Source organism: Callospermophilus lateralis, chromosome 1 (genome assembly GCF_048772815.1).
Source record: "Callospermophilus lateralis isolate mCalLat2 chromosome 1, mCalLat2.hap1, whole genome shotgun sequence".
Taxonomy (NCBI): domain Eukaryota; kingdom Metazoa; phylum Chordata; class Mammalia; order Rodentia; family Sciuridae; genus Callospermophilus; species Callospermophilus lateralis.
The window spans coordinates 147,082,080-147,103,073 of NC_135305.1; the positions used below are offsets into that span (position 1 = coordinate 147,082,080).

At 39.9% G+C, this 20,994-nt stretch overlaps 1 protein-coding gene across 2 annotated transcripts in view; it reads right to left on the reverse strand.

The window, feature by feature from the left end:
- Nucleotides 1–18,130, reverse strand: part of Rnf10 (ring finger protein 10) — a 36,033-nt gene extending 17,903 nt beyond the window's left edge. Inside the window, exons 1-4 of one of the 2 annotated variants that reach the window (XM_077108923.1) lie at nt 17,871–18,130; nt 7,274–7,470; nt 2,128–2,327; nt 188–278 (exon numbers count right to left, since the gene is read on the reverse strand). In XM_077108923.1, coding sequence (XP_076965038.1) covers nt 188–278; nt 2,128–2,327; nt 7,274–7,470; nt 17,871–18,027 — 645 coding nt within the window. In that variant the 5' untranslated portion in view covers nt 18,028–18,130. Of the gene's footprint in view, nt 1–187; nt 279–2,127; nt 2,328–7,273; nt 7,471–13,194; nt 13,286–17,870 lie in introns of those variants that run through there. The other variant, XM_077108924.1, reaches the window with a different exon arrangement.
- Between the last annotated feature and the right edge of the window lie 2,864 nt (nt 18,131–20,994).

Here is a 20,994-nt window from a genome sequence, read left to right on the forward strand (position 1 = left end):
GAGGCCAGACCAATTAGTAACAAAATAAACTCCAGGAAGAACCAGGAACTGACCTCTGAGAATGTCTATCATAAGGCCAGACAGAAAAGGAACTCAATCAGCAGTTAACATAGCCAGCAGATGCTTTGTCACCACTGTCCCTATTTTGTTCTCTCACCCACAACTTAAAACTTTTTGAGCTACTTACCACTTGTTCCACAAAGTCCCAGTTGACTAAGGTATCAGGATCAGCAAAATGAGCTGTGTAGTCTTGGTCTTCAGACACCACAAATTGGCAGCTAGAAATAGGGAAGAAAACAAAAAAAAGGCCTACTGTGAGAATCGCTACATCCTCAGCTGAATTCAATCATCTCTTCATTTAGAATTCAAATGTAAGTCATTAGCAGCCCTGATTTGTGAAGCACCATCTTCACAGTGCTTCAATTCCGAACCCTGATTCTGGAAGAAACTCGGCAGACCGAGGTCCAAGGCCAGCCAAGTTCTCTGTTGGTCTCCTTTGAACTAGAAGTAAACAGATTTCCTCCCTCAACCCCTGGAATCCCAGAACTCAACTCATTTTCAAGGAAGCTGAAAACTGTTCTCAAATCATCTGTGATCAGTTTTATAAAGCATACAATGGTTACTTCAGTCTCAATACAAGGTCAAACCATCATACCTAATGCCACACATAAGAAAACAAAGGGGAGCTGGGATGGAGTCATACACCCCTAGTCCCAACTACTCATGAGGGTGACATAGGAGATCACTTGAGCACAGAAGTTGAAGGCCAGCTTGGGCACCAACACAAGATCCCATCTCAGAAAGCAGGGAGGAGGGCTGGGGTTGTAGCTCAGTGATAGAGCACTTGCCTAGCACATGTGAGGCACTGGGTTCAACCCTCAGCACCATATAAAATATTTTGTCCATCCATAAAAGTGGGAGGTGACTCAGGAGGGTAAGACAGGAGGATCGTAGTTCAAAGTCATTTTCAGCTACTTGGCAAAGCCCTGAGCAAAAAACTGTCACAAAATTTAATAAAAAGGGCTGGGGATGTGGCTCAGTGGATGAGAGTCCCCTGGGTCCAATCCCTGGTACCAAAAATAAATAAATAAAAATGCAGAGGTGGGGAAAAGTTGGGGATTTAACTCAGTGGCACAGCACTTGCCCAGCACATACAAGGCACTGTTTTTGGTACTCAGCAATTAAAAAAAAAAAAAAAAATGGAAATCAGTATTTCAGCAAATGTCTGCTAAGCATTTCAATCTGTCATTAAATTATTCCTTAAGAAATTTCCTCTTGGGGGCTGGGGATGTGGCTCAAGTGGTAGCGCGCTCGCCTGGCATGTGCAGCCCGGGTTCGATCCTCAGCACCACATACAAAGATGTTGTGTCCACCAAAAAACTAAAAAAAATAAATATTAAAAATTCTCTTTAAAAAAATGGGTAAAAAGGAGGAAAAAGGTAGGTAGAGGCCTCCTTTAAAAAAAAAAAAAAGAAAAGAAATTTCCTCTTCTAGGGGCTGAGGTTGTGTGGCTCAGCTTGCCTTGCATGTGTGAGGCACTGGGTTTGATCCTCAGCACCACATAAATAAACATAATAAAAATATCATGTCCAACTAAAAAGATATATAAAAATATAATTTTTTATGTGTGTGTGTGTGTGTGTATATACACACACACACACACAAACCCACACACAAAAATTTCCTCTTCTAGCCAGGCACAGTGGTACACACCTGTTAATTCCAGCTACTCAGGAGATGGAGGCAAGAAGATTACAAGTTTGAGGTCCCATCTCAAAATAAAAAATATAAAGGGGTGGGAATGTAGCTCGGTAGTAGAGGTCAAGGGCATGCTTACAATGTTCTACCCTAGGCTCAATCCCCAGCACCAAACCAGGGGGAAGAAAAATCCCTTCTCTACAAGGAGATTCAAATCAGGTCCAATTCTAGTTTTTCCACCTTTTCAATATACTAATGCCATTTATTAAAGCACCAAAAACATCTACTTGGAAAGAAAATGAAAAAGGCAAAAAAGAGGCATCGGTTTCCTTTCTGCTTCTCTCCTATAGTTTAAAGGAGTGCTCCTCCCAGCAACCCAACTATCTTGAGTCTCTCAATTCCACTTTCTCCCCAAGAAGCAATACTTACTTGGCCTGTAAAAAGAGTTCCTTGTTAAAAGGCTTATGTCCCCACTTGTTCCTTTTTCCCCAGCTGCCATGTCCACTGCCTTCAAAGTGACCTGTCTGGCCACGAGGTTCAAAAGTGAAATTCAACAAGTGATTCAGGTTGATCTTCTTAGGACCAGAGAACTGGGCAGGGCTAAACTCTGCCCGTTGAGCCTCTGCTACCTAGGGAGAATTAAAGTGTTTTGGATCAGGACAAAACCAATTTATAGTAGAAACCAGCACAAACCCTCCTTTGACACAGCTTAAAATATTTAAAAAAAAAAAAAAAAAACAACAACAAAACTTAAATATTATCTTCCTAGGAGGAGATAATGCAAAACCCTATTCCAGACCTAGATGAGAGTGAAGGGGGTCGGGGGAGAGCCTTTAACATTCCCATTACTTATTTAGTCTGCGCTTCAGTTTGGAATTGTTGAGGACTGAAATTATTTAGTCGGCGCTGCTAAATGGCAAATCAACCATTAAATGACAAAGCCCAGCACAAACTCCTCCTAGCTATCTTAAAGCTCAAAGATCTGTTTACTGGATTAATCTTCCCATAGTCCTATAGGACTCCTAAACCTCCATTCTTCTGTTTTTGTTGTTTTGTGGTGTTGGGATCAAATCCAGCACCTTCACCATGCTAAGCAAGTGCTCTACCTCTGAACTAAAACCTGAAGTCCACACCTTCATTCTTATTAGCTATTTGTTTTGAGGTTTTTTTCTGACACAGCAAGTCTGTGGAGTCACCCTCTGGAGGCAGTCCAAAGGCCACTGTAACTGCCGTAGGTTTCTGGATCCTGCAAGAGACTTCCTAAGACCCACACTATTATTCCTGGTTAATTAAAACTGACAGAATTAGAACACCTAGAGAGACTACCTCTGTGTCCAGAAATAAACCCAATCAGCAGATTCAGAAACAGTTTACAAAGTGGCAAAAAAACATATATAATAGTGCTGCATACAAAGATGAAAGAAATGTCAGGACACATTTCAGTCTTCAACAATTCCAAACTGAAGTGATAAAGGTAAGTGCTAAGACAGTTAAGTACATTTCCCACCCCCGCTTTCCTATTGAATATTATAAAACACTCTGCCATATTAATACAGTATACTATCACTTTACGTGGCTGTATATCATTACATAATAAAGGCATGCCACATTTTAATGCCTTATTTATGACAGTGTAATTTTCCCACTATTAAAAATTGTTCCAATAATCACATTTATGAATAGATCTTTGTACACAAATATGAAGGCACCTGCAATTTTTTTATTTATGCATGCATGCAAGGGATCAAATCCAGGGCCTCACACATGCTAGGCAAGTGCTTTACTACTGAGTTATACCCCTAAACTCCAATTATTTCTTTTTAACATACACTAATAATTATTGGGCCAAAGGAAATACAAATGCAAGCCTTTTGCTGCTTAGTCAAATTACTGTGCACATCCATGGTGAAGATTCTAAAGAGTACAAAAAGGAAAACTGTACAGTCTATTCCAGAGGCAATAAATATGCCGAGACATTTTATGTATACAGAATCGTAGTACATGACCTTTTAAAATAAATATAACAAAAATAAATAAAATAAACATAAGCCATGGCATACCAGACAACTTTCTTTTTTACCTTAACAACCTATCTTGGAGCTTGCCCCACCCTGTTTATGTAAATCACCACAGGAAGCACCAGGCTTCCCAGATCATCCTGTATCTCTTGTGCCCAGGACTCCTCTACATGGCTCTGATCTCCCCTAATTAGTCTTCCATCCCCAATGCCCCAACTTAGATCTGAGAGCTTGTGCTAAGTCAGCAAAACCCTACCCATTCTCCATCTTCTGTCTTCAACTATTGTCCTCATTGGTTCACTTTCTACAGTACCATCCATGTCAATTCCCAATCATTTGCCCAAGATGCTGACCTATCAAGTTCTCTTCCAATCAGCCTGCCTCACCCCATTTGAGGCACCCACTCCTATAGACAGGTATACCTTCTAGAGCTGTTATCAAATACAGGAGCCACTACCTAGATATGCCACATATTAAGTTTATTTAAGTATACTTGGTTAAATACGTTAAAATTAATTTAACTTGGCCGGGAGCAATGGCGTACGCCTGCAATCCCAGCAGCTCAGGAGGCTAAGGCTGGAGGATTTCGAGTTTAAAGCCAGCCTCAGCAGCGACGAGGCTCTAAGTAACTCAGTGAGATCCAGTCTCTAAATAAAATACAAAGACTGGGGATGTGGCTCAGTGACCAAGTGCCCCGAGTTCAATCCCTAGTACCATTAATAATAATAATAATTAATATCACTTGCTTTTTAAATTTTAATTGTTTTGGAAACAAGGTCTTGCTATATTGCCCAGGTTGGCCTGGAATTCCTGGACTCAAGCAATCCTCCTGCCTCAGCCTCCCAAAGTATATAAGACTATAGTTACAACTTCCTAAGCTTGTTTCTTGTTTTTCATTTTTAATGTGGCAACTAGAATTTTAGATACACGATTTGCTTTTCCACTACAGAGCACTACTTTATAGTGTAGATCGTGCTTGTTAATGATCATATCATTAATTTTGAGCACCCTACTGTCCAGCCAGAAATTCATCCTTTTCAAGAATTAGTCCTTATTGTAATTCTTTACCCTTAGGTCTCCAAACCAAGGATCCAATCTCCTAAACTGCCTTGCTTTATTTGGCTTAGATCCTGTAGTTCATTGCCCTTTCTCTCATCTGCTGTATTCACCTTCACCTCCATAGCAGCTCAAAGGCAGCAAAACATAGCTAAAAATCACACAACTGGTCTCACCAAAGAAGCCCTTTACACAGCCTAAAATTCATACTGCAATCCTACTATTCTTCCACATTCCTTTTAGTCTCCTATTCTCCCAGACAACTCCTTCATGCCTCAGGCTCTCCAACCTCCTCTTTCAGCTAACTTTATATATTTCTCTAAGAAAATGAGCACGATATTCAGATAGAACCCCAATATTCTGCTAACAAGTCTTTCTCTTATTACTATGGATAAGCTGACAAAACTCCTAAACCAATTCTTTCACTCTGCACTAGATCACAAGAACTCACTGTTCAGCATTCTCCCCTTTTCCCCCTCTTATCATTTTTTCCCTCTCATCATAATCATTAGGTTAGACGAGATCTAACCTTCCAAATCTTAACATTCCTGTCAACATCATATTCTCAAGCTACTATCTCACCTTTTTACTTCTCAGAGCAAAGCCACTAGAAACTATCATCTAAACTTGCCGTTTCTTCTTCCCATCCTACTTTTCTTTTGGTACCGGGAATTGAAGCCAGGTGCACTTAACTACTGAGTCACATCCTCTCAGTCCTATTTTTTTTTTTTTTTTTTTTTTTTGAGACAAAGTCGTTACTGAGACTGGGTTTGAACTTGGAATCCTCCTGCTTCAGCGTCCCGAGATTCTGGGATTATGGGTACGCACCACCACATCCAGCCCATCTCTTTTTTTAAAAAAACTTTTTTTTTTAGTTGGAGATGGACACAATACATTTATTTTTATGTGGTGCTGAGGATAATCAACGCCTCACACATGCTAGGCAAGCACTCTACCACTGAGCTACAACACATCCCCATCTCTTTTGAATCCACGTTGATCAGTTTGGGTTTTTTTGTTTTGTTTTGTTTTTTTAAAAACTGGGCATTGAACGCAGGGGTGCTTTCCCATAGAGCTAGCCCTTTTTGAGACAGGGTCTCACAAGATGCTAAAGCTGACCTCAAAGTTACAATTCTGCTCCTGCCTCAGCCTCCCAAATTGCTGGGATTACAGGCATGACACCACCACTTTCAGCAACCTATTGCTGTTTTACAATTTAACTCCTTAATGAATGATACAGCTCATTTACTTTCATAGTTCTAAAAAACAACTATATGCTACCAGCTCTCCAACCTGGGTCTCCTCTTTAAATTTCAAATTCATAATTAACTGTCTACTTCTATTAGATGTCTAATAGGTATTCCAATGAAAATAGAACATTTCCAAAATAAAATTCTTGATTTCAATCTTTGTACCTCCTCCCTGCAAAAATCTGTACTCCTCTTGAAACCTTCCCTACTATAGCAAATGGTACCTTAATTGACCTCATGCAAAACACATTACTCAGCCTTTTCTCTTAGTCCCCATATCTAGCAAATAAAATACTGTTGACTTTAAAGTAATATCCCAGATCTAATCATTTCTCATCACCTCCACCATTACCACCCCATTTCAACACTTGCATCACTCTCACCAAGAGTATCTTCACCAGGCTGGGGGTGTGGCTCAGTAGGAGTGGGCTTACCTAGCATGAATGAAATCCTGGGTTCAATACTCAGCATCAGCAAAAACAAACAAACAACAACAACAACAACAAAAAAACCCCAGCTACTCAGAAGGCTGAGGCAGAAGGATCAAAAGTTCAAGGCCAGCTTAGGCAACTTACTGAGACTCTATCTTAAAATAAAAAGCATGCCAGGTGCAGTGGTACACATCTATAATCCCAGCAGCTCAGGAGACTGAAGCAGGAAGATCACAAATTCACAGCCAGCTTCAGCAACTTAGCAAGACCCTGTCTCTAAATAAAATATAAAAAAGGGCTGGGCATGTGGTTCAGTGCCTCTGGGTTCAATCCCTGAGGCAAAACCAAAAATTAATTATTGTCTCTCCAAACTAGAATATAAGCTCCCAAAGGACAAAAAAACAATTTTGTTTAATGCTGTATCCCCAACTCCTAAATGGTATTTGGTGCAAGTAGGCAAGGAATAAATTCCCAGTGACTGAGTGAACAACTATTTTATTCTGTAATAGTTACAGAGTATGGACCATTCAAGCAGAATAATTAATCAGTCTTGCTGACAGGCGTTCAGGTTAATATACGAGTAAGGTCCCAAATTATGCCATAATTTCTCACACTCCATAATTATGAAACCTTCTTCCTCAGAAAATTTTAATTACCTTCAGAAGAAAAGAGAGGCAAAGCTCCAGACCTAGTTAAATCTAAACTACTCAAGATTGCTTTGGTTACCCATTCTTCTACCTCTTCCTCCCCTCTCTCAACTACAGGAAAAACAAAAAAACTCATGCTCATATTCTAGGAATGACAATCTCAAAGTCCATACCTCATCTCGTCTTCCACCATTAAAAGAAGAGCTAAAGAGTTTGCTGCTGCCGCCGCCCCTTTGAGGAGGCATCTTATTAAAAGTTTTGCTTTTCTGTGAATTGGAGCGACGGGACTGGTTGCTAAAATTTTCATTTTTGGGGTAGGAAGGTTCACGCTTGCGATTATAACGCTTGGATCCACTTGAATTCTTTCCATCTGAAAAGAAGAAACACAAAGGAATTAGTTAAGAAGTTACATATTTAAATAAGTGAAATAATTTTTCTCCACCTCCCAGAAAAATTGTGTTTAAATAAAGAGAAAATGGACTTTTCCACAACTTCCAAAAAATATGCATTTAGCCAGCCATTGGTGCTTTGAGGAAGACAACCCTTATGCGGGATTTTTGTTTTGATGACAGCCTAAGGAGTCCCTCCCTCAGGACAAATAGAATACAGATCAAACCATGGAGATTATCAGTTCATAATGTCTCTTTTACAAGCCTAGGCATGTATCTTGTAAAAGTCCATTCAGATAAAGAGGAAAGGAAACAGCCATTCTATATTAAGAAAAAGTACTTTATCTGGCAGCAGGACAGAAGACATTATTCTATACTGCAAGGGCTGACCTAGGCTTAAGCAGATATAGTCAAGAGGCATAGAAGCAAAACAACATTTATGTTTTAGAAGCCAAACTGAGAAGCTACTAAATTGACAGAACAAAAGTTGAGCTCTAAAAGAATACTAGATGAGTCTGATTTATATCCAAGTTATATCCTTTTTAAAAATGTTTCTCATGCCAGGCATAGTGGTTCACACCTGTAATCCCAGCTACTCAGGAGGACCATGAGTTCCAGGCGAGTCTGGACAACTTAGCATGACCCCGTCTCAAAATAAAACTTAAACTAAGGGCTGGGGATATAGCTCAGTGATAAAGTACTTGTTTGGCTTTGAGGGAAACTCCAGGATAAATCCCAACTATTGCAAAAAAATAAATTAAAAAAAAAATGGCTGGGCACATAGCTGAGTGGTAGAGTGCTTGCCTTGCCTGTGTGGGGCCTAGGTCCAATCCCTAGGACAGGGAAAAAAAAGTCTCTTGCTTTTTTCCCTCAATTACACAAGAATATTAAATTTTGAAATTATCCAAGAATAAAGTTGCCAGTATCCACAAAACACTGACTTAATAATACTTTTAATTTCCTTTCAATATACTTGCCACATGTTCTATGTAAAATGGCAAGCATACAAGATACACTTTCTTTTACTTGTTACTCTGAACATTTTCACCCATTCCTAGACTTCAAAAGCATAATTAATGACTGCACTACTGTCTGCCATACATTTACAGCACAAAACATTAGGCAGCATCTAAAATTTTGCTGCTTTAATAGACTGTCAAATTCTCAGAATGAAATTAGCTGATAAAGTATGATCATTAAAAGTCTTTTACACATCTTCAAGTTGCTTTCTAAAACTGTTATACCAATTTATGTTCTAACAGCACTATAAAAGAGAATGCTAGTTCACTTTACTCTTGAGAATACTCTAACTGAAAGGTCAAAATGCCTTAATTTTAAACCTGAATTTCTCATAACTAGCAATAGGGAGGATTGTGGGGATTGAACTCGGGGACACTCAACCCTGAGCCACATCCCCAGTCCTATTTTGTATCTTAATTAGAGACAAGGTCTCAGAGTTGCTTAGCACCTTGCCATTACTGAGACTGGCTTTGACACCACAATCCTCCTGTGGGTTCGCACAATCCCAGTCACTGGGAATTACAGGCTGTAATCTGCTGACCATGTGTATTTTGTGTAAAGAGTCTTTTTATACTCATTGCTCCATTTTTTTCCTCCAGAGAACTGCATGGATTTTTTTTTTTTTTTGCCCCAAATTAAAGAACCTTCATGAGCATACTTCATACATGCTAAGTTTACCAACTTCAAAAAAATAATAAAACCAAATCTATCTGAGAACCATATACAACTAAAAGTAGAAAAAGGTTGAAGAAGGTTGAAGATGTAGCTCAGTGGTACAGTGCATGCCTATGTGCACAAGGCCCACAGTAACACCAAAAACAGTTTTTCCTAAATCACCCTATTATTATACTATTGCAATATGGAAATATGAACCAGTCTACATAATAATTTAATGACTAAAAGCAAAAATTTAGAGTGGAAAGTGAGGGTGGCTTTTTCAAAGAGCAGGCCTGAACTCCAGGGCTCAAACTATACTCACCCTTTAACTTTTTGAGTAGCTGGGACTATAGAATAGGCATGCACTGAGCCTAACTGAAGTTGGAGGACTTGTCATTAAAAAAAAAAAAAAAAAAAGATCCATTAGTTTTATGCTCAGAATTAAGGGTTTGGTAATGATAATTTATAAAATTGAGATTCCTGCATGAATTTCAGAAACTACAAAGGTTCCTACCCTCCCAAATATAGTTTCATCTTGCTTATATTAAAAGTATATAAATTAATAGATCCATGTAAACCAAGGAAATACACCACACTGTTAATGTCAGTTAATTTGGGGGAAATGGAGCCATTCACTTTCATCCTATTACAGTGGTTTTCAATCCTGTCATTCACAGGAATCATTCAGATGAGCTTTTTAAGGGATTCCTGTGCTCAGGCCTCACCTCTAAGATTATGACTTAACTACATAGAATTGCTGTTCTGAAGATTTATCTGAGTAATTTTTAAAACTAATATTTATAAGAAATTTTTCCCAGATAAGTAAATTTACTAGCTTACTTTACAGCAGACTAAATAAATTCAAATAAAAGGAAATGTGAGTTCAATCAACTAATGGGATAAATGAGAGATAAGCCATCCTGTCCAAACCTAACCAACTACAACCTGGAAATTGAACCAATAACAACATGAAATGGCAGAAATGTAAACAGAATATTCCATTACAGAAACACAGCCAGGGTAGGCTCAATCTACTAATGACCATAAAACAGGGAGAGTGACCAGTTTTAACCTAAAGAACTACACTTTTCCCTACTCCTCAGTTGGCAACAATTAGCACCAAACACAGCACCAGTGGTAGCAATTAGAAAGTAAAGCTAGGGGCTGGGGATGTGGCTCAAGTGGTAGCGCGCTGGCCTGGCATGCGTGCGGCCCAGGTTCGATTCTCAGCACCATGTACAAACAAAGATGTTGTGTCTGCCAATAACTAAAAAATAAATATCAAAAAATTCTCTCTCTCTCCTCTCTCACTCTCTCTTAAAAAAAAAAAAAAAGAAAAAGAAAAAAGAAAGTAAAGCTAAACTGGGCAGGTGATACATGTCTGTAATCCCAGCAACTCAGGAGGCTGAGGCAGGAGGATCTCAATCTCAAATTCCAGGCAAGTTTGGACAATTTAGCATGACCCCGTCTCAAAAAAAAAAAAAAAAAAAAAAAAAAGACTGGGGAGGTAGTTCAGTGGTAAAGCACCCCTGGCTTCTCATCCCAGTACACCGCCCCCCGCCCTGCAACACACACACACACACACACACACACACACACACACACACACACACACACGAGCAAAAAGGAAAGCTTCGGGTCTCATTCACATTTTGCCTTATCCTCAACCAACGAAGTTAGTTTCATGAAAAAATTTCAAATATGAACAGGGAGTATAGCTTGGTGAGAGCATTTGCCTAGGATACATAAGGTCAATGTCTCAAGCACTGTTAAAAAAAAAAAAATTTCCCATATAAATGAATTCAGGGTATACAGAACTCCAGGCTAACTCTTCCCCCACCCCCAGTTGTGTATGAACTGCATGTCTTTATTTTGTTTTTATGTTGTGTAAGAATTGAACTCAGTGCCTCACACATGCTAGGCAAGCGCTCTGCCTACAGTCCCAGCCCAACTCTTCACCACTGAAAACTAACCTCAGCCATTTTCCTGCTTCGCTCATAACAAATGAAGTCTTATAAGAATAGACATACAAAGAAAACAGGGGCTGAAAGCATAAAGCTAAGTAATAATAGCTTGGCACATGCAAGGCCTTTAGTTTAATTCCCCAGCATTGTAGAAAAAAAAAGAAAGAAAGAAAAGAAAACATTCCTCAAACGTCATCATTCAAGGCTGTTTCATATGATCCTGCATTTGACTTAACTTGTTTTCAAGAGAAGCACTTTTCTAGGCCAGGCACCATGAAGCAAACCTGTAATCCCAATGACTGACAGGAGGACAGTGGATTGCCTCGGCAACAGCAAGGTGCTGAGCAACTCAGTAAGACCCTGCCTCTAAATAAAACACAAAATAGGGCTGGGGATGTGGCTCATTAATTGAATGCCCCCGAGTTCAATCCCCAGTACCAAAAGAGGGAAGCACCTTTCTACAGGCACAGTGGCACACACCTGCAATTCCATAGCCTTGGGAGGCTAAAGCAAAAGGATAACAAGTTTGAGTCCATCCTCAGCAATTTAATGAGACCCTCAGTAACCTAGCAAGATTCTGTCTCAAAAAAATAAAATAAAAAGGGCTGAAGATATTATAGCTCAGTAGCAAAGCATCCCTGGATTCACTTCTCATTACTCCCCAAACAAACAAGGCATCTTTCTGGGGATGTATCCCAATAGTAGAGCACTTGCCTAACATGCATGGGTTGGATCTCCAGCACACACACAAAAAAAGGTCAGAGGATCCTCCACCAGAAAGGCACTTCAGTTTCCACAAATTTAGGTGAAGCCAAATTCTACACTGTAAGAGCTTAAGAAAATAAACTAGCATTCAGCAAGAGGACTGTTTTCATTTCTTCATTTATTACCACACCAGCAAGGAAACCATTTCATAACACTTACAGAAACGCTCTCTGGTGGACAGTGAACTGCTTGCTCATTTCTACATCAGATTATATGACAGATCACATAAGAATTCGTGATTTTAGTGGCTAAAAATCAACTCTCTCCTCGTCCTCTACTTACTTGAGGGTATCAAGTCAGACCTCTCAAGAGACTGTGGCTCTTATCTCTCAATCCAGGCAGTAAGTAGCTAAAGATTGAAGAAACTGTCCTGCCTGGGACCCAGAGATAAAATTTAGTAGTGCTATTTGAGATATTTTGTAAACAGCTTGCCAGAATACTATATAGAATTCACGCTCTTTTCTCTAATAGAAGCAATGAGATGATCTACTTTAGATTTTGGAAAACAAAAAAGTCAAGTTCTTGGGAAAAAACGTCTATGATGACATTTTTCTTTTGGTCGTTTAAAAAAAGAATTTATTGTTCTTTTTGTTTTATGGTGAAGTTTTAAACCTCAGCATGATGGCTCTCAATCCTTGCTACACAACAAAGTCTCTCTTCCAGTTTTAAAATTATGCACACCCAGGACTTAAAGAATCAGATTGAATTGCCAGGAAAAGGCCACACAAGTATTTTTAAAAAGTGTCTTCAGGCTGAGCATAGTGGCCTGTATCTGTAATCCCAGCAACTCAGGAGACTGAGGCAGGAGGATTTCAAGTTCAAGTCCAGCCTCAGCAATTTAGTGGAACCCTATCTCAAAAAGCAAAAAGGACTAGAGATGTAGCTCAGCAGGAAAGCACCCCTGGGTTCAATCCTCAGTAGCAAAAAAATAAAAAAAGATCCTCAGCAGTTATTCTTAGCTCTGTGCATCAGAATCTCCTAAGAATAAATAATGTTAAGACACAATCCAGAACGGACAAGAGCATTAGTTAAATGGCTCAAGTCCAGAACTTTGGCTCTCAGGGTCAACAAAAGACTTAAAAACAATCCAGTGTCTTAGTTTTTCCACACTTCCCAAATGGAAAGTAACAGCAGTCTCTTCCCCCATTAAGGGGCATGAGTTTTTCAGAGTTAAAAATTATTTGGCATCATCAACATTTCTAGCTCTAGTTCTAACAGGTGGCACAGCCTAGAGGTCAGAATACCAGCCAGGAAGTTTCTGTTGCTGATTCATGCTGTAATCACAAGCAAATTGCTTACCCATCATCCAGAGTGGTTGACAAGCACCTCCAGAGGGGCAACATATGGCCTTACTACAGAATCAACTGACAACAAATTGAATCCAGCTGTAATTAGTAATTCTGAATGAAAGGAAGAGAGAGGTGGTATCAGGAACGATACATGTGCCAATAAGTTTGCTTGCTAAGTGAGTTTATTATATAAAGTATATTTATAAATGTCTCCTAAGATTCCATAAGAATTTACTTAGACAAACCAACTCTAATGCCTCTAATGCCCTGATTTTCTCAAATGTACAATGGGACTAATACTTTACCCTCCTTTCTCACTGAATAAGAAAAAACTTCTATAAGATGTTTACTATAGTGGCTAGCACACAGTTGCCTTGATTTGAAAACCTAATAAATAAAAATCATTCTAAACAAGAGTACCCACTAAACTTCCAACTTGTTAAGCCACATAATAAATCAAGGACTCCAGCCAACAGTCCCTCAAATTCTTATAACTTTTCTAAATGGTTTTACTGAAGGCTTTAAAATCATGATTTTCAAAGTCAAAACTGCCAGGTCCACTTACAACTCAGAGATATTCTTCAAAGCAGATTACCTAGTAACCTAGCTTCTGTTACCAGAACAACAGGAAGAGTATCAGGATGGTGCTTCATACCACCAACCTCAAAATAACTGCTTCATAATAACTGACCTTCCCTTAACCTCCATGACAGTGCCATTGGCCCAAGATGGGCAAGAGTCTAGTTCCTGGACAGGGTCCACTCTTAGGCTATAAATTGCCTAGCCTCTTTCTTGCCTCTTTTTACTTTCTCTATGAATTCTCCAACTCACTAAACATCTCTGAGTTTTATATTCATGGGATATTCACTGTTGAAATGTTATAAGAACAGCATGTTAGCCCTACTGGAATAAAGCTATAGAAGTACACTCAAGAAAAAGAATGTTCTGTAAATATTTGAAGCAATTAGCCAAGGCAAAGAAACTGTGGTATGCAATTCTGGCCGGAAAGATCAAGAAAATCCCAGTACCAAATTTTTCCATTTCCTGTGTACAAATGAAGCACAAACAAGCCAACCACAGAAACAAAGGCTCAAGCAAATGCAGCTATGTAGTTAGGAAGCAAATGACCATTTGTGTCTCATACCATTTAAAGTATAGAAACAAGAGTTTTTTTTCTCATGAGGTAGGAAAGGGAGACAGAAAACGATTAAATATTTAAGTATGAAAAATCTTTTGTTCTTTACCTTAAAAAAAAAAAAAGGCAAACTATAATGTCTTTGCATCTCACCCTCCTTTTTTCCTTTAACTTGGTACTCTAAAATTTGAGGCTGTCCTTTCAATAATTCCCACCAGGATCAACTATATCAAGTGTTTAGTCAGCTTTTGAAATACTTCAGAAACCTTTTCATGAAATTATGCAAAACCTGAGTGTACCTTTTCCTTAGCACAACCATCTCTGAGTCATTGTATCAAAGGTTCTAAGTATCTGTTGTAACAGCTTTTGGCATCAGCTGTATCCCCTCCCCCATGCTTTCTGAGACAGGGTCTCCTTATGTTACCCACTACTGCCCAGGTTGGCCTCCAACTTGCTATCCTCCTGCCTCCGCCTCCCAAGTATCAGAATTACAGGTGCCTGCCACCCTGCCCCACCCAGCTACAATGCTCTTAAGGCAGCATTTGCTACCCTTCAGATCAACTTTAAAAATCAGCCAATATAGACAGTTTGCTAATTTTTAAAAATATTTATTTTTTTAGTTGTAGGAGGACATTAATACCTTTATTTTGATTTATTTTTATTATTATTTTTTTATGTGGTGCTGAGGATCGAACCCAGGGCCTCAAGCATGCTAAGTGAGGCTCTACCGTTAAGCCACAACCCCATCCCAGTTTGCTAATCTTTTAATCCCTACCCATAAACTATATTTCTAAATGCAAGCTATTCCTAAATGCAAGCGGTACATTGTGGTTGGTATAGAAGTGTATATTCAGCCAAAGCAACATCCTTCAAGCCAGGAAAGTAGGTGCTGACAAGGGCAAACATGGGCAAGCTTTCTAACAAACACTTAAAAACTAATGCCACCTGAGAGCACACTTATATACTTCATGAAATCTAACATCCTTGACACGAATTTTTTCTTCCTCAGAAGTTTCCAATTAAGAAGGTGAACTACTGGTGCTTGCCTGTAATCACATGGAAAGATTGAGGCAGGATGGTGGCACATTTGAGGACACTCCAGACATTTAGTAAGTCCCTGTCTCAAAAAGTAAAAAAGGTTGGGCATATAGTTCAGTGATAAAGTGCCCCTGGGTTCAATTCCCAATACCAAAATAAATAAAGGGAACCAGAGTTTTAAGGTCACTTTGTAGTATTTAACCACATTAAAAAAACAGAAATCAGGCTGGGGTTGTCTCAGTGGTAGAGTGCTCCCCTAACACTTGTGAGGCACTGGGTTCAATCCTCAGCACCACATAAAGATTGAAATACTATGTCCACCTACAACTTAAAAAACAAAACACACACACAGAGAAATCACTTTTAAAAGTCAGAGTGAACCAGGCATGTGGGGTACACATACAATCCTAGCAACTTGGGAAGTCAAGACAGGAGGATCCAAAGTTCCAAGCCAGACTCAGCAGTTTGGCAAGACCCTGTCTCAAAACAGAGCTGGGGATGTATCTCAGAGGTAAATCGCCCTGGATTCAATCCCCAGGACAAGAAAATAAAAAGTGAGAATGAACCAAACAATACCTATCCAAATTAACTGTTAGAAATATTAACACTTAGCTGGGCACAGTGGTGCATGCCTGTAATTCCAGTGGATGGAGGCAGGAGGATTGCAAATTCAAAGCCAGCCTCAGCAACTTAGGGAGACCCAGTCTCAAAAAAAAAAAAAAAAAAAAAAAACAGGCTGGGGATGTGATTCAGTGGTTGACTACCCCCCTGTGTTCAATACCTGGTATCAAAAAAAAAAAAAAAACAACTGACAAATTATTTGCTTTGGTCAAGCTATAATAGAATTCACACTGTTAGATAATCAGCTCCATTAAACATTCAAAGGGCATAGGAGTAAAATGCCTTAGACACCTCAGTTTTTGTTGTTTTGTCTGGGTTATCACAAGCTTTCACCTACTGCTTACTAAGGAATAAACTTTTTAAACAATAAAATTTATTGCAGCTGACTCATGAATGTTTGTTAGTGACTTAAAGAAGGGTCCTAGAAAAACTGAGAATTCAGATAGTTGGAGATCCAAATCATTATATAATATCATACCTGGAAAACAGAGTGCAAAAGAAAAGCTATTATCAACTGCCTTGAGAAAAAACGCAGACCACCACGCTAAACCAATTCCAACACTGGCCAAAAGGACTCACTATCCTTAATCTCTGGAGGGATCATGATAAAGATCCACACGTATAAAACCCCCAAATTAGTCTACATACAAGTTCCTGATTGGCCTGAGAGTTTATGCTAATCCCTTAAATACTTAAAGCATTACTTTATTATGGAGACAAGCAGTTTCCACCTGAGTTCCATCAGCAACCTCTACAAGTCCTCAGGCACAGCAGGTAAACAAGTCTGTCATAACCAGCTGGTAAACTCTGAACTCATCAGTAAACCTTAGAGTTTATGTTAGCCTTCCAGTTTTTTAATCTTAAGTTTTAAGCAACTGGACCTCTACATTTAAGGATTCCAAATGTTTCCCTCTGCCAAATACCCCCCCTCTCACCAAAAACACCTTTCTAGTACCATTAATAATGGAAATACAAAAGAGAAGAAATTAGTACACAGGCTTTGAAATAAGATGGAGAACAGACTCCAGACTCTGCCAACTCCTAACATTCTACCTTTTCACCTTGTTCCTTCCTTAAATAGGAACAATTCTACCTTGCCAGACAAATTAATGACTGGAGTAGTGATAACAGATGCAATAGCCTAGACTAGTACTTGGTCCATGGGAGCCCTCCATAAATGCCAGCTATCATATGGTCACAACTTAAATATGACCACCAGAAAAATCTTCCCTGTTAAAACACAAAAACAGGCATAATGTTTTGGGTGCCTAATAGGCGTCAGGTACTCTTAACTATTTATTATTTAATATTATATTAGTTCCACCTTGAAAGATAAGGAAACTCGGCCACTCAAGGCCTGAACCCAAAAATATTGAATCCAGAGTCTGCACTCTTCACTGCTAACTATATTAAATAAAACTGTATTAACTATATTAAACAAAACCAATGAAAGATGAGGACCGTATCCGGGGTCGAATTTTTAAATATTAGACTTGAGTTTTAAAAGTCCTTGGGCCCCACCCTCTCTTGTTTAAATTTGAATACTATCCAATGCTAATTCAACATAAAGGTACAACAAACTTAGTAGTTTTTAGAGCATGGACTGATGAGTCAGTTAAACCAGGTCTCAAGGCCTGCTCACAGCTGAGTGACCTTACCCTTTTCAAAACTCACCTGCAAAATGGGGAAAGGAATAGCATCTACTTTACCAGCTGTTTTGATGCAAGGATCCACGTAAACCACGCTGTACGGTGCTGATTAACTTAATTGTAAATAATTTGAGCCATGAAGATGGTGGTGAGAAAGGACTGGAGTAGACAGTGTGGTTTGTCCCTAGGGGACCCAACAAGACAGCAGTCGCCCCCAGCCCGCTCCCGTGGGCCCGATCTTACCGCTCTTGGGTTTAGACTCGCCGGCTGGCCCCGCCGAGGCGGAGCGGGGCGGTTGTTGTCCTTTGCTGCTGCCCGAAGAGGCGGAGGAGCTGTTGGAGCCGCTGTTCTTGTCCATGTCGGAGGCGGTGGCGGCGGCGCTGGGGGAGCTCTGCGGCATCAACGGGGGCCTCGGCGGCGGCGGCGGTCGGAGCGGAGCGGGCGCGGCGGGGACCCAGGCTCATGGCGTTCAGGGCCGGCGGGGGTCGGCGGCGGCAGCGGTTCTCGGCCTTCATGGCGACATTTTTCCTTGTTTCCTTCCTTGGCTTCTCAAATTGGGAGGAGAAGCGGCAGGCGGGGCTATCGAGCCCAGCGACGGCGGTGACCAAGAAGGAGGAGTAGGCCGGGGCTCGGGAGTCCGGGCCGGGCCTGGCGGGGCGGAGGCTTGCAGGGGAAGGGGAAGCGAGGGAGGGTGCGCGAGCCCCGCCGGCCGGCCGGACACGCTCTCCCGCCGCGGGGCAGGAGAGAGAGCTGGCTGTCTTGGTGTCGGGGACGAATGTCTCCGACACAGCGACCGACACTCGCCTCTAGGCCGAGGGCGAGCTGCTTCGGGAATGGCGACGAGTCGCCAAACAGCATCTCGAAGAACCCGGATGGAGTATTTATACCAGAGAAGTAGGAGTGATGCATTCTGGGAAACGTAGTTTTCACTTACATCCGGGTGCGATGATTATCCCCCACTACCCTCCGCCCATCCAAGAGCATGGGATCGTGGGATTTGTAGTATCTGCCAAGTCCGAACTTTCTTAGCATTTGTTACTATTATATAGATTGTTAGAGTACTAACAACAATGCAGACAAATATTGAAATACTAATAGGACTACTTTATGGACTTATTTGATTTATGGTTCTTTTTCTAGTATTAATATCAATAGATATATAGCATTAATTCTCTTATGTTACTATAAATACTAGTGTTAATAATAATGACAGTACCTGCCAGGATTGGTGGCCCAAGCCTGTAATCCTAGAGACTCTCAAGGTTGAGGCAGGAGGATTGCAAATTCAAGACCAACCTCAACAATTTAGCGAGGCCCTAAGCAATTTAGCAAGACTCTATCTCAAAATAAAAAACTGATAGGACCCTGCGGGTTCAATCTCACTATCACAAAAGAAAGAAACTTCCTATGTGCCTAGCATCGTGCTGGGCACAAAGAATGCCAAAGATTATAAAGTTAAATAAAACTACAATACAAGAACATGATAAGGGATACAACATAGTTAACTACAAAATGCTGATCAGAGTAGACACAAGAGAGAAGTACTGACAGTTAAGAGGAGTAAAGGACTTCCCATAGGTGATGTCACATGAGCTGAACATAGAAAGATAAGTGCAATTTCATTTATTTATTTTTGGATGCTAGGAATTAAACCAAGGCCTCATGCATGCTAGACAAGTGAGTTACCACAGAGCCACACATGATGTGAATAAGTGGAATTTAACTGTCATTTCAGAATGAATGGGCAGACATGATAACCTGCACCTGTAATCCCAGCTACTTGGGAGATTGAGACAGGAGGATGTCAAGTTCAAGGCCAGCCTGGGCAATACAACAAGACCCTGTCTCAAAGTCAAAAAAAAAAAAAAAAAAAAAAAACCTGAGAAAGGGGATAGAGATGTTGCTCATTGGTAGAGTGCTTACGTAGCATATGTAAAGCCCTGGGTTCTAATCCACATTACTACAAAATAATGATGATGATGATGATGATGACGAAGCATCTCTAATTGGGCCTTCTTGGCTCCTTATTAGTCATTGCATGGAATACAAGACATTAATAAGCACATAAATAAATAACTTTCTTGGAATTGACAGTTTAAACTAGGATGAATGAAAATAGCTGTGTGTGTGTGTGTGTGTGTGTGTGTGTAGATTAAAATCAGGGGCATTCTACCACTCAGCTACATTCCTAGCTCTTTTCATTTTTTGAGACAAGATCTCCCCAGATTCTTCAGGCCAGACTCAAATTTGCATTCTTCCTGCCTCAGTTTCCAGAGTTGGTAGGATTATAGGTGTGTGCCACTATATCTGGCTGAGTACCATATTTAAAAATTTTTTTAAATGCCCTCTATCCATTCTTTTCCTGCTTCCCTTTTTATAGTTCCCTTCCACATACACAAATAATGATGAAGTAAGAAAATAGCTAAACACAATTAATCTGGAAACTTAATTTTATGTCCAGAAGGATCAGCCCCAAATCCTGGGGTCTATTCTTTTATATAACTAGGTGTGGAGATTTTACCAATTCCCTGATAAACCTTTACTTCCTTTAACAAAGACATGAAAATTCTGAGTTCATGGATGAATCATTTCTTCCTTCTATCATTCATAAAAATAAAAGAGAAGGAAATCTGAGTGTAGTAAGTGTCCATCTGTCAGGCTATATTAAACCAGGAAGAGACTTTTCATTTCAAAATAGTTTCTTTGGATCCTTGGCACTTTCTCCTTGTACAATATTTACAGAAAATATACATTTAAATAGGGAATTAAAACAGAAACATACAGAAATTCAAGCAAAACAACAACCTACATTCTCTTTTGTGCAAGATGGTCTATGTTATTCTTTCCATATAAAAATAAAAAGGAATGGAAATATGGGGTTTAAGTAAAACACTCATGACATGCCAATTGAAGCTAAAAATGTGGTGTGTATCAGCAGGAGACAAAATGTGCATAGTGTTTGGTTCTAGCTTTCTAAAATGATACCAGAATTTTCATTCCCTTTAGAACTTCCTAGGTTCACAAAATGGACAGGCCAAAGAAGTCTTTCCTATGTTTATTTCTCAGTGTTTTTCCAGAATGGTGTGCAAGCCAGGCAAGGATGTGCAGGACTGTACTCCCAGCAATTTGAGAGGCTGAGGCAAGAAGGATCACAAAATTCAAGGCCAGCATAGGCAATTCACTGATACCCTGTCTCAAAATAAAATATAAAAACAGCTGGGGATGTAGCTCCATGGTAGTGTCCCTGAGTTCCATCCCCAGTACCAAAAAAAAAAAAAATCTGTAAAGTCTGTTAATCTCTTCCACCATAATCACCAGAAGAGTTTATTCAAATAAAGATCCCATGCCTGTCCAGTATGCCCAAGGC